The sequence below is a fragment of the Clupea harengus genome, chromosome 24, assembly GCF_900700415.2.
Source record: "Clupea harengus chromosome 24, Ch_v2.0.2, whole genome shotgun sequence".
Lineage (NCBI taxonomy): Eukaryota > Metazoa > Chordata > Actinopteri > Clupeiformes > Clupeidae > Clupea > Clupea harengus.
The window spans coordinates 840,032-857,531 of NC_045175.1; the positions used below are offsets into that span (position 1 = coordinate 840,032).

The window sequence follows — 17,500 nt, forward strand, 5'->3', positions numbered from 1 at the left end:
TCTCTCTCTCTCTTCCCATCCCCTCCCCCCACATGCATCTCCTCGGATGAACCAGAGAGGAGGCCGTGCCTCTCTCTCTCTATCTCTCTCTCTCTCTCTCTCTCTCTCTCTCTCTCTCTCTCTCTCTCTCTCGCGCGCTCTGGCGGCGTAACCCTTGAGACCCAGGCAGACTGGTGTCCTCCATCGTACACGAGTGGGGAGACTAGGGGGGGGGGGGGAGGAGCGCGCCTCTCAGCCTGTGATGTATAAATCATCTCTCCATCTGCGGCCTCCCGGAGAAGCGGTAGCAGGCATACTGGCCACTGCAGACAGAAACTAGATAAAGCAAATCATGGCAAAGTGTGTGTGTGTGTATCTGAGTGTGTGTGTATCTGTGTGTGTGTGTCTGTGTGTGTGTGTGTGTGTGTGTGTGTGCGTGTGCGTGTGTGTGTGCGTGTATGTGTGTGTGTGTGTGTGTGTGTGTGTGTGCGTGTGCGTGTATGTGTCGGCACCTCTCCTCTGCGATGTGACTTAATTTCCCCCCCCGCGCTGACCTTCCTGAGAAAACAAATGCCACGGCCAAGGAATCTTTTGGGTCTGCTCTGCCTGGAGTAAAGGCTGCCCACCTTGCAGGCGTTAATTATTTAGCCGCGCCGCTACAGCCAGGGATTTCTGTTTTGCAGCCACACCAACAACCGCAGCTCTCCACTGGAGTGATTCCAAGCCTGGAGTCCCCTCTGTACACGATGAAAGTTTTATACAAACTCCCGAGCCCGTCGAGGTCCCTGTGTTTCGCTCTGATACAGACGAGATCTGACCAGCCTTCTCCCACACCGCGTCGGTCCACCAGTGTTGTCACTTCCAATGGGCGTCCAATACGCGTTTGTATGTCTTGGTAGCACAACGTCGAGGGAAAAAACAGAATCACACGATGAATAATAGAATTGCAAAGGCCGCAGTTTTGAAAAATGCAAAGGCTGCTCACGGTGTCTGTATTCATAGCCTGTTACACCCTAGAGCCAAGGTGGGAATGAAGTTCCACACTTCGTCAGGGAAAAAAGTGTCTAATGTCTAATTCAAATGCTATGTTTATAAAGCCTTTGTGTGTGTATTGAGACAGTGAGCTGACTGTGCTAATCAACACAAGAACTCCTTGATAAAAAAAGGAGATGCACTAGAAAAACAAAACACTAGTTTTCAAAACAAAACAAAACATTGTTTTCAGCTGATGCAATGCTTGGCAGAAGTGGAAACTCTAGATGTTTTCAACCCTCTACACCAGAGTCAAAGTGAGTGACTGCCGCTGCCACTTCTCTCTGTCCCCAGATCCCAAGATCTGCACCCTGACCCCCAATGGCCACCTGGAGATGGGTTCGCTGTCGGCGGCGCTGGGCGTGTTCGCGGCCGAGCGGAGGAGCTTCGCTCTGGGCTCCCGGAAGAGCAGCATCATCAGCCTGGGCAAGGCCAGCCTGGAGCAGCGCTCCCTCTCACTGGTACGTGAAGACAAGAGGGCGAGAGAAAGTGATAGAGAGAGTGTGAAAGATAGAGAGAAAGAGTGTGATAGACGGAGAGAGTGTGCATGTGTCTATGTATGAAAAAAGTTAAATGTATGTGTCACCCTATATTCACATTAACATACAGTAATATGAACATAGAATGACATATATATACGTTTAATTCAAATACATGATACAATATTTTAACCTACTATGTTTTTGTTATGTTTGTTACTGTAACATTGCACAGAGTTTATAAAAAAAAAAACTCTTGGTAAATACTAGCTTTTAGCAACACTGCACCTGCAACTTTAAATCGAATTAAATTGAATTGAGTTGAAGAGAAAGTGGAGGCCACTTCATTTTAAGTGTCCTTGGTGTGCTATTAATACTTAAGTCTTTCACAAGTAAGTGCATACTGGAACTCTAAACTGAAGCATATTTTCTAACAACATCTGCTAAAATCAAGTATTGAGAACACAGATCCCAAGGACACTTAAAATAATATATTGGCAGAGATTGAAACTGAAATCAAATCAAATCAAATCAAACTTTATTTGTACGGCGCATTTCATACAAGGAAGTAACACAATGCGCCTCACAGTAGGAAAGAAAAGGGGGGGGTTTACAAACACTTGTAAAAAAAAAAAAAAAAACACACAGATTTTCAAGAGATAAATGAATAAAATAAAATAAACGTACTAACCGCACTGGCACCGTAAAGGACTACTCAGCACGGTCATCGTCAAACTAAGCTGCTGGGGGGGGGGTGGGTTACAAACACTTGTAAAGAGACACAGATAAGTAAATAAATAAATAAATGTTACATTAATGTTAAATAAATACATTTTACAAGTTACAAAACACTTATAAAAAGACACAGATTTTGCCAGAGATAAATGAACAGGAAATTACGTACTAACCGCACTGGCACCATAAAGGACTGCTCAGCACAGTTATCGTCAAACTAAGAGACAGCTGCTGGGGGGGGGGGGGGGGGTACAAATACTTGAAAAGAGACAGAAATAAGTAAATAAATAAATGTTCCATAAATGTTAAATACATTTTACAGTGAGTGATAAGCGAGATCAAAGAGGTATGTCTTAAGTGCATGTTTAAAGGTTTCAACCGTTTCGGCCATTCTTAGGTATTCTGGCAGAGTGTTCCAAAGGTTGGGGGCATAGAAACTAAAAGCTGCTTCCCCATGTCTCTTTGTCCTGGCTTTTGGAACTGTTAGAAGTTCAGTGCCGGAGGACCTCAGGGATCTACTGGGTGTGTACCTTGAGAGCATGTCTGTTATATATTCAGGTGCATGACTATGGAGTGATTTATAGACTAGTAGGAGAACCTTGAAATCTATTCTAAAACTAACAGGTAGCCAGTGGCAGTGATTTTAATACTGGTGTGATGTGCGCTCTCCGTCTTGTTTTAGTGAGGACTCGCGCTGCTGCATTCTGTATTGTTTTGTAGTTGACTAATGGCTTTTTTGGTAGACCAGACAAAAGCGAGTTACAGTAGTCTAGCCTGCTCGTGATAAACGCGTTCATCAGTCTTTCGGTGTCAGCCTGAGCGAGAAACGGTTGCACCTTAAGCAATGGTTTCTTAAGTGATAAAAAGATGTTTTTATTATATTTTTGATATGGGTTTCAAAAATTGAGATCTGAGTCAAGTATGACGCCTAGGTTTCGGGCTTGGTGCTTGGTGTTAAGTGCTAGTGTTTTTAAGTGTGCAGTTAGTTTCTCTCTCTCGTTTTTTTCACCAATGACTAATACCTCTGTTTTATCTTGGTTTAGCTGGAGAAAGTTTTGTGACATCCATACATTATATCAGAAATGCAATTTACCAAACCAATCAATACAGCTGTAGTTGTTGGGTGTTACAGAAATATGAGCTGGGTGTCATCTGCATAGCTATGATAGTCGATGTTGTGCCTCCTAATTACACTACCAAGGGTAGCATGTATAGACTGAAAAGTAAGGGCCCTAAATGGATCCTTGAGGGACCCCACAGGTCATACAAATGTTTTTTGAGCTGTGGTCTCCGAGGGCGACAAAGTATTCCCGGCCAGTTAGATAGGTCCTAAACCAGTTTAGGACCGGGACCAGTGGAGGCCAACCCAATTTTCAAGTCTATCAATAAGGATATTGTGATCAACAGTATCAAAGGCTGCGCTCAGATCCAGAAGGGCCAAGACAGATAGTTTTTTGGAGTCAGCATTAATCCTGAGATCATTTACAACCTTGACTAATGCCGGTTTCATGTGCCTATGATATGGAGCGGAAAACCCAGCATTGGAAGGTGTATGCAAAATGCAACACGTAGCATCTAGGAAATTATTTTAACTGTTTAAAAGACAATTTTTTCCAGGATCTTTGCTGGTAGAAAGGGGAAGGATTAGCAGATGGGTCTAAAAATTGTTTTAAAACTGTTCTACAATTGCTTTCTCTTCAAGGAGGGTTCACCAGGGGCAGTTTTAAAGTTCTGATGGGAAAATACCTGTAAGCAGGGAACAGTTTATAATGGCTAGAATGTCCTTAGACACAGAGTCAAAGATGGTCTTAAAAAATTTGGTGGGAAGGGGATCAAGAGGGCATGTAGACGGCTTCAGTTGTGACACTACTTTGCTCAGCATTTCTATATCAGCCAGTGCAAAAAAGCTCATACTGTTACAGCATGGTGGAAGGGGATCAGAAAACAAGACATTTGGAATTTCTTGAGCAATATTTTTCCTAATGTTCGTTATCTTATCTCTGAAGAATGCTGCAAATTCCTCACATTTGGAGGTGGAAAAGAGACTATCATCTACTTTAGGTGCAGGATTTATAAGGCTGTCTATTGTTGAAAAGAGGACCCTGGAATTGTTAGAATTTGTAGATATCAAATTAGAGAAATGATCCTTCCTAGCATTTCTTATTGCTTTATTAAAGACTGAAAGTTTATCCTTAAAGATATCAAGGTGGACCTGTAGCTTGGTCTTTCTCCATGTACGCTCAGACCTTCTGCAGGATCTCTTAAGTTTAATAATTTCCTCATTTCTCCATGGAGCTTTTTGTTTGGCTAAAACCTTTTTTTGTTTCAAATGGTGCTACAGAGTCAAGTGCTGTCCTTAATTTGTATTTAGAGTAGTTACTAGATCATAACACATGATGGCCCCGTATCTGGGTTTTTGCACTAGTTATGTTCATCATTACTTTGAAATTCTCAGCTGCTGCAGAGTTAAGATAGCGTTTCTTAATAAAACATTCAGCACTATTTCTAACTTTAGGTACCAGTGCTGTAAAGAAAATACAAAAAGTGTCAGAAAGAGCAAGGTCACAGATAACGATATAACAGTTGTAAGACCCTTTGTAATAACTAGATCAAGGGTGTGGCCACGGTTGTGAGTGGGTTCAGTGATGTGTTGTGTAAAGTCCATGGAATTCAAGAGATTCATAAAAATCCCGGGCCTTTGAGTCGTTCCCATTATCAACATGTATGTTTAAAATCACCAGTGATAATAATCTTATCGTAGTTTGTGTGTATAATGGAGAGTAGTTCTGAAAAGTCTGTTAGAAAAGTGGGGACATTGCTTGGGTGGCCTATACACAGTTTACTGTCAGAACAGGAGGCTGGCACTTTAGAACCTATGGCATGATATTCAAATGAGGCAAAATCATCGAAGGAGATGCTCCTGCAGCACAGGGCATCCGTGGTTATGGTGGCTGTCCCGCCCCCTTTTTTAGCTGTTCTAATGGACTGAAAAAGCTATAATTGGGAGGGATGCTTCAATAAGAGCTGCAGACCCATTTTTGTTTTAGCCAGGTTTCTGTTAAAAACATACAGTCTAATTTAACGTTCACAATATAAAGATCGTTAATGAGAAATGTTTCCCTGATAGTGACCTAATATTTAGTAAATTGCCATTGAAATATTTTCTGGATATAGTGGCTCACAGGAAGGAGGAATATGCCGGGGTATAGATAGAATATTTGCTGGGCTTCTATTGTATCTATGGCCTTTGTTTTTAACTGTGCGTTGGGTAGAGATTAAAACTGGAATAGGATTATAGGCGCATGCCATAATATTATATGAAGCAGCCTGTTCTGAGGTAGTGGTGTCATATATTGCTCTGTAGAAAACATTGACAGATTCAGATTCATTTTTCATAAACAGTGTTATTAGAGTTACTTACCTGGGGGGCATGAGTCTGTGATGTTTTCTACAGGATGTCAGTGCCTTAGGGTGGTCTTCATGTTGTCCGACAGCAGACTGGCTCCGATCCGGTTTGGGTGGAGGCCATCATGCTTCAGCAGGCTGGGCCTCTCCCAGAACAGGTCAAAGTTGTTAACACAGTCAATGTCTAATGAAGCGCAGGTCGCTCGCAGCCAGGTGTGGAGGTTGAAAAGTCTTGACCATCTCTCAGCGCCTCTCCGGGAGGTAGGGAGAGGCCCAGAGATGACGATCCGTCTTCCTGTGTCCATGAGGGTAGTGAGGAGGGCTGTGAAGTCTGCCTTCAGGACTTCTGTCTGTCTTGCTCTGATGTCGTTTGTGCCACATGTACAATTATGGTGCTGACCTTGGTGTAGCCAGCGAGGATGCTTGGGAGTCTACGTTGAATGTCACGGACCCTCGCTCCGGGGAAGCAGTGGACCTTGCAGGGACCGCTTGGTGAAGGGGGATGTAGACATCTCTGATCATGGAGCTGCCAATGACAAGGGTGGAGGTTGTTCATGTCAAGCGGGAGAAGCCGTCTAGGGGATGCTGACTGTGTTGAGGGCCCAGGATGGGAAGCAGGGCGGCGTGGGCGATGCTGGATGTCAGTGTGATGCCGTTGTTTCTCTGGAGCCGGTCTGCGGGGGCGTTGCAGGGCGGGCTGAGGAGGGGTGTCATCAAGCCCAGGGGGCTCCTCCTCATTCATCAGTGTGGTGTAGCGGTTTCCCAGTTTCAGGGGCTGGCCTGGCTCAGTGTGTCGTCCCGACCGCCTTCCATCACGCTTGCTTCTGCCAGCTGTTCTCCATGGCTGGTGAGGAGTGGAGTTCACCGGCAGGGTGGGCTTGGTCCCACCAGTGGCCAGGGAGCAGTGGTGTGGTCTGGGTTTGTGTTCATGCAGGGCAGAGTGGAATCGAGATGTCCAGTATGTGTGTGTGTGTGAAGAGGACCCACAGATACAATGGAGTCAATGAACTGCTCATCCAGCTTGATCTGGTAGAAGTTCGCTAACCTGACTTCTAGTTCTACTACCTTCTGTCTGAGCAGGAGGCAGGAGTCGCATCCAGGTGCACCACTGAGGGAAGGCATCGTGGCGATGTCAGATGAGAGGCAAAAACTTGAGTTTATGTGTTTTGTTTGCTACGATGTCGCGGTGACTCGCGGTGAGGTAGTCAAACGTTAAGCTTTAGCTGGTGTTTGCTTGCTAGGCTTGCTAGCTGTTCAGAGTCAGAATGAGAACAGGTAGTGTTAATTTAATTTAGCGATCTATACAACTCCAAGCTCACAGGAAGAAGCAAAAACCTACTGTTTGTAGGATAAAATTCTTCTTCTGCCTTCTGTTAAAAGAACGACAGCGCCTTCCGCTAACCTGCGAGTTGGCAGTTAAATTAATTGTAGGTGTCTTTCACCGCAAAAAGTTTTTTCCCCTAAGGGTTACCTGGAGATTAAGATGATAGTCCAGCAGAGAAATTCTTAAATACCGATGATGAATCTGTCGATAAAGAACGAGAGTCGGGGGTTTAATCCAGTAGAGGTTAAATTCAGTAGAGGTTAAATCCAGCAGAGTTTGTTTTGTTTTTTGAAAACTTTTGAAGATGGCCTCAAATCCTGACGGTGAATGCTTCGATCAAGAACGATAGTCTGAGCTTGAATCTTTTAGAAGATTAAAAATAAAAATTCTCCGGGTTTTTTGGAAGATTAAGAATAGAGAGGAGTAGGCTAATCGGTAGGTAGAAAAATTCGGCAGGTTGCAGCAATTCTAACAAACAGGAAATGACCAACAGTAATCCTGTGAAAACGTGTGTACAACATTTAAATTGATTAAATTGCCTGCAATTTAACTTAATGAAAGAAAAAACAGATGCCCATCAGTTGTTGCATAGCTTTTCTTAAACTTTGTTTCTGTATTTGTTTCTGCAACACTTAACAGTTCCCTTCTGAACATATAGGCTAAAGTATGTTTATATTTAGGTCTATTTATGTCTAAATAGAAGTACAAACAGGCTATAAACTCTTTATCACATAGGTTAGTAATAGAATACTACGCTGTAAGAGCACTGTCATACAAAACTTGGCCTGTAGTTGGTGGTTTTAGTTTCTGTTTTTTCACCGTCTACCTGCTCCCTGTAAGTCCGCACCCCCCTCACTGTAACCCCACACTTTCAGAACCACTGGTCTATGTCGATATTTTTCACACAGATTTGCCAAACATGTCTTGGTCTGTGCGAGAAAGAGAAAAGAAACAGATTATGTGAGGATAGTGAGAGGACAGGAGAGTGGTATGAAATATAAATCGTTTGTAAGTCCTCTGATCTCCGTCCTCCCGACCCAAGGGAGGTCAAGCTGAAAAGAGAGTCTGAATTTCACTGAGACATTCAAAAGTGGAGACTCGCAGACAGTTGAATATCTAGGATTCAGAACAGTGAGGTTACCACGGAAATAGCATATTGATTCTTCCATGATGAAAGGGAAAATTTGGAACTCATTGCAACCACCTGTGGGTCTGAAACCAGAAAAAAAGAGAAGAGAGGAACAGAAGCTATGTCCATTCCCATTGGGAAATAACAACAGTCCTCCAACAATCAAATGAATAAAACATTTGATGTTATTATTGGTCTAATGAGAGAACATACTGGCAAGCAGGGGGCCTGGAGACATAGCAGTGTAGCAAGGGGAAAGGGAAGGCTTGGGAATGGACTGGGAAGTGTTTTTTTGGACATATATTTATGTTTTTGCGAAGCTCACACCATAAGTAAACTGAAAAAAAAAGATGGCACTGTGCCAAGGCAAACTGCGGCTTTGGGTTGTCTTGGCAACCTGTGTTAATTGAAGCAGCCACATAGGATTCCGAGAGAAACTGAGAGAGTGGGAGAGAAAGAGAGAGAGAGAGAGAGAGACAGAGAGAGAGAACACGGGGGTTTAAATATAGTTTCCTGACGCATCAATCTCTTGGGCCACGTGAGGCTTTGTGCTTTCACAGGAGGCAGGAGAAGCTCCTTCAAAAGCCAGAGAAACCAGCAACTAAATACGGGTTTGCCCGCAATACCGCGAGCTTCTGAAAGCACCGGCATCTGAGAGCAAGTTAAATGTTGGTTTCTTTCGCAGAGAAACAAGTCTTGCCCTGTGACTAATCTCACACCCACTGGTGTATTGATAGCAAACAAATCATTCAATGAATCCTATCTGCACAAACATATACGACAAAAAAAAATGGATTCAGCAACTCCTCATTCCAATGATTTAATCATTAATCATTTAATCATTAAGCTAATTTTGTTGCGCAGGTGAGGGAGTGAGAGGAGTGACGGGCAGGCTTACCTCACACAGAGCCAGGGCTTTTTTTGAGCTCCAACTTCTCACGGAAGGTTGGGTTTAAACCAAGACAACAAGGGATTCTTTGGAACAAAGCGTTTCTATGGAAACTGATCTTTTTACTTGATTCGGTGCTAAATATGTGTAATTGTCGTCAGGCGCCTCCGACGATGCAGCGGTAGTGTTGTAATTATCTCCCAGAGACGCGTTAACCTCCAGTGCACGTGTTTCTCACCGCCGTCGCCTCCTCGTTGACACGCCGTTTTGAAAAGCCCAACTTTCACTAATTTTCTCTCTCTCTCTCTCTTTCCCTTTCTCTTCCTATCATCTCAACCATTACTCCTCCCCCTCTCCTGTCTGTCATTTTCACATTTGTTTCACCTCCTCCACCTCCTCATTTCTGTCATAACCTCTCTATCTGTGTTTCTCACTCTCTCTCTCTCTCTGTTTCTCTTTCTCCTCCCCATCCACTACTCCTTCCCGTCTCCTGACTCTGTCACCTTCACATCCTCCTTATCTCCTCCTCCTCTTTCCCGTCATAACATCTCCCGCTCTTTTAACAGCGGCACAGCCGGCGCAGTTCCATCTACCACCACTGGGGGCGCCCTCCCCTCCCCCCTCCCCAGCACATCCTGAGCCGCCGCAGCAGCTGGAACAGCCTGGGCCGTCAGGTGCGGGGCGGCAGCCTCCGCGTGCGCGGCACCTCCTCGCGTCCCTACCCCAGCGAGCACGAGTCCCTCCTCGCCCCGCATCCGTCCCTGCCCCACCCGTCGCATCCACACCTGGCTCACCTGCCCCCTCCGCTGCTGCTGTCACGCCGCTACCCCCATCGCCGCGACCGCCGGGCCCTCTCCCTGGAGCTGCCGCAGCTCCTGCTGATGCCGGCCTCCTCCGGCTCCCCCCTCTCCCAGCAGTACCCCCAGCAGCAGACGCACCTCCCGCTGCCCCTTAAGAAGACCTCTTCCAGGGAGAAGGCGGCAGGCGAGCACCAGGACTGCAACGGAAAGGCCCCGGCCGGGCCACTGGCCCCGCTCCTGGGGGAGGTGTTCCCGCAGGTCAACAGCCGCAAGGGCGAGTTGGAGGAGGAGGTGGACTACGTGAGTGAGGAGCGCTGCATGAGTGTTGAGTGTTGTGATATACCTGTGTGTCCCTAAAGCAGCACTGCGCTATGAATATTGTAACTGAAAGAGAGACTGTTGAAAACGATAGTCTGCCTGTTTATTGATGGTCATTGCACAGTGAATATTTTAAAAAAATCTACTCCAAGTCCATAAATTAGAGTGTAAAACATTTCCATTTGAGTAGCGATGCTGTATTTATCTTTATCTATTAAATAGCTTAAAGGAAGTCTGGAAGCGAGAGGACAGGTTACCGTATATACCAGTGACACATTCGACACATTAGATTTAACATTAGACACATTAGGTTGGGTCACTAGTTAATTCATTAGTACAACAAGTTAGACTTTAATTATGCAGGGAAATAATGCAGGACGAGGCACAGCCAAGAGCACAGTGACAGACCAGCAAACTAATTTTGGTGTTTGGATGGTTAGCGATAAGACTGTGTCGACATTTACCCTTCATGTCACTCTTTTTGGGGAAATGGGGGTTCTCAAAATACCCCTGCTCCTCACAGCGCTTGACACCCTGCCTTCAACTTAAGGCTGTGGGAAGAAAAAAAAGAATATACTGTATATATATATATATATATATATATAATTTTTTTCATGTGCACAGAAAATATAATAAGAGGGATTTTCCACTCTTGCGACTGCACACGATAATACTCTGTGATGAACACCAAACCCAGTGGGTAATGAGAGAAAAATAATATATGCTCATCCATTCTGTGGAGAATATTACTGAATTCCAGAGTGATAATACAGTCATATCAATCTTCAGTGTGGGATTCTTATTAATCCCCCTGCAGATGAATATCAGCGTCTGAGGAACACAATGCCTTAAGTAATTAAAATCCATTCAGAGTTGAAATCATGTCTCTGCAATCACGTAGGTATACAGGACATTACATACTTCTCTGTTGGGATAATAGGCATCCTTATGTCCTCTCATTAAATACTATAGACCAAGCTGATGTATGGGCACATGTATGTTAAGTATGTAAGTAAGTAAGTATGTAAGTTAATATGTTGAGTGAGTTGTTTAGCTGTAGTCCATTATAGAAGAGCTGTGGTTGATGATGAGGCTGGTTCTGTTTGTGCGTCTGCAGACCCTGTGTTTCCGTGTCCAGAAGATGATCGAGGTGTACCGGCCAGACTGGTGCGAGACGCGCGGGGACTGGTCTGTCTACCTCTTCTCCCCCCAGAACAAGTAAGACCCCCAAATCACCCCTTCTTCCGTCCCTCGCACACCTCCCACCTCAGAGGACACGAAACAGCACCAGACCCCCCCCCCTCACATATTCTGCCAATTGAGATGCTTAACAGCCATGCTGAAGGTCACCTTTGTAAGCCAGAGAAACGATTACGCCGGTGCTCTGGAAAGTGCATGGGTAATGCTCAGCACTCACACCCAGCCAGCGTAGAGCCAGGCTTGGAGGCTTTTTCCTCTGAACTGGCAATTACATGGTGGATGACAAGGCAGGCCTGGTGATAGCAGTAGAGCGCCTGGTGGGTGGAAATGTCATGAAGCCCATCACAGACAGAACAGCAGGGCAGACCATAGACGTCTTTTGTTAAACAGAACAGCAGAGCAGACCATAGACGTCTTTTGTTAAACAGAGCGTCAGGCATTTTCTTTTTCGCAGAACAATCCCTCAGCAGCTAGCTGTTTTTTCTTCTTTTTTTTTCTATCTAATAATACACTGATCAGGTGTCACAATTATGCCAACGTTAACTTTACTTACTTACGTTAACAACCTTACTCACTTAAGAGAAGACTGTGGAGATTACCTGCTAACAGTGACTGCACTGCAGCTTCATACAAAGTGGTGCAAATGACCACATGTCAAGTTTAGACGTCCAGAATAACAGAGACGGCGAGAGAGCTTCGGTGCTTGAAGCCTTTGTCAAAAAAAACAAAAAAGCGACAACTCTTCGAGTCTTCACTTGAAAAAGCACTGAGGGAGACTGAGTGCCGCATTTCTATCAGCCCTCCTCCAGCAGCTAGAGAGACAGTCACTAACTTCCCCCTTCAGAATTCCTCTTCATTTTCCAGAGGGGGCCAGAGGCACTGTTTCAGCAGTCGAGAAGCAGGTGCAATTTGTCAAGTGTTGAAGCCACAAGGACTCCTGCTGTTGCCTGGGTGGTGACGGTAGTGGACATGGGGGGGGGGGGGGGGTAGTTGGGGAGTGGGGAGGGATTGGTTTGCGAAAGGCAAAGAGTTTTTGCAAGAAAATGAAGGGCTGGATGGGTAGATGGATGGCTAGAGAGAAGGGAGGATGGAGGAGTGGAACAGAAATGGGAGTCCGCTGCACGGACCCCGGAGTGCCTCGGCTGAACAAATTCAGCCACTGGACAGAATCAATAGCCAGGAACGGCGCACTGCCAGCTCTTTGGAGAGTAGCTTGATTAGTGTATCGACCCAGCACCGCGGAGAGCAGGTGGAGCGTCACACCTGCACGCACACATGCACACACACACACACGCACACGCACACGCACACACACGTGTACACACACACGCACACACACACACGCGCATAGACACACACGCACACACACACACACACACACACACACGCACACACACACGCGCGTACACACACACACACACACACACACACACACACACACACACACACACACACACACACACACACACACACACACACACACACACACACACACACATACATATATACAGACATGCATACCCCCACACACTAGACTGCAGCCCTATATTTGTCTCCAAACCCGACCCCGAGTCTGAGAGCAACAACAACAGGGGACCGACCTGAACCCGACAGGCATTCTGATTTTTATATCCGAACCCAACCTAAGTCCGACACAGTTAATGTGTTACGCTGAAGCACTGAGTTTGTAGCGCCACGCAGTTGTGGTTTCCATGGTTACAGCTTGTCTGTTTACCCAGATTACACATGTGTGGGCACTGTGTAAATGGCCGTCATAACGCACTGTTTTAGGCTATATCGCTTACAAACACACGCACGCACGCACATAGACACACACAGACACACAGAGACACACACAGACACACGCACACACACGCACACACACGCATACACACGCACACACACACAGACACACACAGACACACACAGACACACACAGACACACACAGACACACACACACACACACACACACACACACACACACACATTATGCTGAACCTACAGCACCTATGGTTAACTAACCACTTATAAGCGAAAAAAGAGTAAATAAGCCAAACAACATTAGAGATAACCTTAAAACCCAGCATTTCAGATAAAGATTGAGTCTTAGCAGATGATACATTTTGTTTGGCATCCTCCCTCACTTAGCCTACCTGAATATTTACCACCTGAAATAGCATGTTGCGTTGTCACATAGATAAACAAACCCATGTTACACACTTCCAACATGTTTAGAAGTGGCCAATTTTGAAAATATGACTCAGATGGAGATAGATAGATAGATCTCTCTCATTTTCTCTTTATCTGTCTCTCCCTCCCTCTCTCTCTCTCCCTCCTTTCTTGTTTTTGCAGGTTCCGACAGCTCTGTCAGTCCATCATTGCCCATAAGCTCTTTGACTATGTGGTGCTGGCCTTCATCTTCCTCAACTGCATCACTGTGGCCTTGGAGAGGCCCAAGATCCATCAGGGCAGCCTGGTAAGCCCGAGGCACCGCCCCCAAACCCCCTCCACTCACCCTGGGCCTCCTCAGGCCTCTTCACCTACTGAAGCCCCAGACACCTCCCCAAACCCACTCCACTCACCCTGGACCTCCTACAGGCCTCTTCACCTACTGAAGCCCCAGGCACCTCCCCAAACCCACTCCACTCACCCTGGGCCTCTTCACCTACTGAAGCCCCAGGCACCTCCCCAAACCCCCTCCACTCACCCTGGACCTCCTACAGGCCTCTTCACCTACTAAAGCTCCAGGCACCTCCCCAAACCCCCTCCACTCACCCTGGGCCTCCTCCAGGCCTGTTCACCTACTGAAGCTTGATGGCCTTCTACAATTGATTTCATAAACTTGCATATGACCAGAGGCCAGAGAGGGCTAAGCACTTCTTGTCTCTGAATACTGACTGATCAGGCCCCGATAACATCAGTAGTCTTCTCAGGTTACGCTAACCTTTTAGAGGGAATGTTTGTTATGAACAGACATTTATGTTTTTTAAAGTAAATGTAGGGTTTGATATGCTCTCCATTATACATAATAGCATGTTATTTGTATTGAATAATATCCACAATTAGGATAATTCTACCCTAGAGGATCTATGGATATAAACTTTATTTATGTCTCTCTATTCTTTCTTTCTCCTCAGGAAAGGGTCTTCCTCACTGTCTCCAACTACATCTTCACTGCCATCTTTGTGGCTGAGATGACAGTCAAGGTAAACTCACAGCACGCCACAGGCCATGTTCTCAATGAAAACACCACTCTACCTGACAATGACTTGAGGCCCACAAGCTAGGAGAAGTGAAAGGAACTGAAGTTAAAAGAAGTAAAATAACACAAGGGTGAAGTAGTAGATGTAAACAAAGACCTACAAAAGCAAAGTATTGTTTTGCCACGACTGGAAACTGAAAAAAGAACAAAATAATTAAGAAAAGAAAAGCACACTCAAACTCAAACTCAAGCTTGCTCTTGAACAAGATCTTTTGTATTGTTCAATTGTGTCAGCACAATCAAGGAGCTCAAGCTAGTGCTGTCAAGGTAACGTGCTGTAATGCCTGAAAGCAAAATCAATAAGCAAGCTGGAATAAGCTAAAATGAGTCGGAGACAGGTCCAAAGGCAGTCAGGATTGTGTCCTTGAGTTTACAGCAAGCTCACAGCCTCATCCACTTATAAGTTATCTCAACCACCTAGTCACGAACAGGGTGGTCGAGGAGAAACATGGTCCTCCATTATTCAAAGGCACTCCAGGCCAACTCAGACAGAAGATGTTTCATGCATGTATAGACTATGGGTTCTATTTTGACAGCGAAAATGGCTTGAGTCTTTGGCGATAAATGAAACTTTCCACTGAGGTGTGCATTTTCGATATATAGGTATGGCGACATGTTCTTTTCTGGCAGGGAACATTTGAATGCACCAATCACAAACAATCCCTGCCCAAGTCCATTCAAACCTGTGTTATGGGTTAATGCATTTCATCTATCTATCTAGCTCGGCAAAGTGCAAAGTGCAAAGTGCAAGATGTTCTGCTCGTCTTCGCTGTTTGTTCTTCTCAGTGCTTAGTCATGCAGTCAAGTCTGTTCTAACCTTCACACAGATTCAGATACATAGTTGTAAGCACACGCACGCGCACACGCACACACACACACAAACACACACACTCTCACACACACACACACACACACACACACACACACACACACACACACTCACACTCTCCTTCACCCTCTCCTTCACCCTCTTTCTAACTCAACTTTTCTTTCCCTCCCTCCACACACTTTCTTTCTCCCTTTCGCTTTTGGTATCTGCTGAATGAATACAGAGAATTTAGAATTTTTAGAATTAGAACATAGAATCTCTTCTCCTCCCCTTACTCTCTTTATTCGTTCTTTCTTTCTTACACACACTTCCTCTCTCCCCCTGTTCCCCACCCCCATCTCCCTTGGTATCTGCTGACCGCAGCACGTTGGAGAAAGCCAGCGCTAGTTGCTACAGCTTGGGCGATCTCTCCCCAGGCGAGCAATTAGGGGATGGTATTAATTAAACAGAGTTTCCTCTTCCAGAATCCCCTGGTGTGTGTGTGTGTGTGTGTGTGTGTGAGAGAGAGAGTGTGTGTGTCTCTCTCTCTCTGGCCTGTCCCATCTCATTTGCCTGGCCTCTCCTGACTCCTCCATCATCTAATGGGGGATGATTATTAGAAAATAGAGCCCGAGAGAGAGGCGCCTTAGCTCAGGGAAGGATACACATTTCCATAGTGTGGCTGATCTGGTTGAGGTAGCCAGTCTCTACCTTTTTTGATGGGCTGATAAGGGTTGTTGAGGCAGCAGCCATTTGCTAGAATTGGTCGTTTGTCTTTTCTTGTCATGGTCAATATGTAAAGTTCATGAGAAGTTGGGGGGAATGACAAGTATGTGTGGATTTCTTGCTGTGATTTGTAGATTCAGGCAGGTATCTTTCGGATGAAAACACATGTCCTCTACAGCTGCGCCATGCCTAATTGGTTAGAGAGGATATCTTTGGGTATGGTTTACAGCACTGGGCAAAATTTCAAATGAACATTCCAGGTTTGTGTATATACGTTACGGAGACATCACTTAATTGCTCTGACGTCTGGTCTCCTGACAGATTGACATATGCCTGCTGTACGTTGCCCTCGAAGAGGCTCTGAGAATGTTCCTTTCATCTCTCCTCTCTCAGATCTCAGACCTGCATCATGTGCACTGACAGCTCACTCTCTAGGGCAACCGCTGTTCCCCACTCAGCCTCGGGACGCAAGCAGGCGAACGCAAGCGACGGTGTTTAGTGTTACACCGTCTTGTCTCTCTCTCTCTCTCTCTCGCCTCCTGCTCTACCCACCTAATGGTTTATGCATTAGAGACGGAGTACCGGCGACGACGTGTTTGTGCTCGAGTCGAGGGGTGATGAAATATTCATGCGATAGACGAGTGGTTCGCGGTGAACGGGGAGCAGTGAGCGGGACTGTCGGGTTGCAGATCACACCAGTGAGTCACCCAGGGTGCAATCGCCCGGCCCAGAGTGCGGTGTGGTGCCATCGCAGATCTCGCCTCGTCGCCGAGGATGACACTCTCGATGTTATTTTGCCTGGCGGTTTATTTTTCTGCCACTTCGGGTTGATTTGGCCTCCCTTGTGACTGTCGCGGTGGTTCTCACCGCGCTCCTCCGCTCCCCCCCCCACTGCCTCGCTCCCTTTCTCTTGGCACGCTACCTGCTTAAGGAAGACTAGCAACAGTTGGCATGGCGCCCAGTGTTTGCCATGCGTCTCTTCCTCCTCCTCCTCCTCCTCCTCCTCCTCCTCCACATCATCCGCGCTTCGGGTTGTGTCTCGCTTCCAGTCTGACTCACTGAGATGAGTGACTTGCCAGTGACAAAGACTGTTCCCGAGATGTCAGAGAGACACCTGTGTCACCTGTGACACTCTTTCAAAATCCTCCTTTCATTCTCAATTTCACTCTCCCCCGCCTTTCTCTTGCCCACCCCCCCTACTGCGGAGGCTTTATTTAGGAACTCCGTCCCTTTTCTCCTCCTGATAAGGAATGGTGAGATACAGAACACAGATGGGCTCCTTGTTCTCCGTCTGTTTTATCCTGTCTGCTTGGGACGTGCCTTATCTTAAATAGATGATGATGATAGTCATCTAACTCTCAATTTGCTATTTCACTTTATTAACACAATTGTCAACTTGTTGTGAACTAACCC

The 17,500-nt window shown here is 45.9% G+C and overlaps 2 protein-coding genes across 2 annotated transcripts in view; both read left to right on the plus strand.

Moving 5' to 3' along the window:
* LOC105908852 (voltage-dependent T-type calcium channel subunit alpha-1I-like) overlaps positions 1-14,031 on the plus strand; it is a 69,510-nt gene extending 55,479 nt beyond the window's left edge. Inside the window, exons 14-17 of the mRNA XM_031562653.2 lie at positions 1,306-1,472; positions 9,539-10,072; positions 11,208-11,308; positions 13,644-14,031. Of these exons, the coding sequence (XP_031418513.2) occupies positions 1,306-1,472; positions 9,539-10,072; positions 11,208-11,308; positions 13,644-14,031 (1,190 nt within the window). The remainder of the gene's footprint in view (positions 1-1,305; positions 1,473-9,538; positions 10,073-11,207; positions 11,309-13,643) is intronic.
* Positions 14,032-14,380: 349 nt separating this feature from the next.
* LOC122128815 (voltage-dependent T-type calcium channel subunit alpha-1I-like) overlaps positions 14,381-17,500 on the plus strand; it is a 34,609-nt gene continuing 31,489 nt past the window's right edge. The window contains exon 1 of the mRNA XM_042703653.1: positions 14,381-14,497. Within this exon, the coding sequence (XP_042559587.1) occupies positions 14,381-14,497 (117 nt within the window). The remainder of the gene's footprint in view (positions 14,498-17,500) is intronic.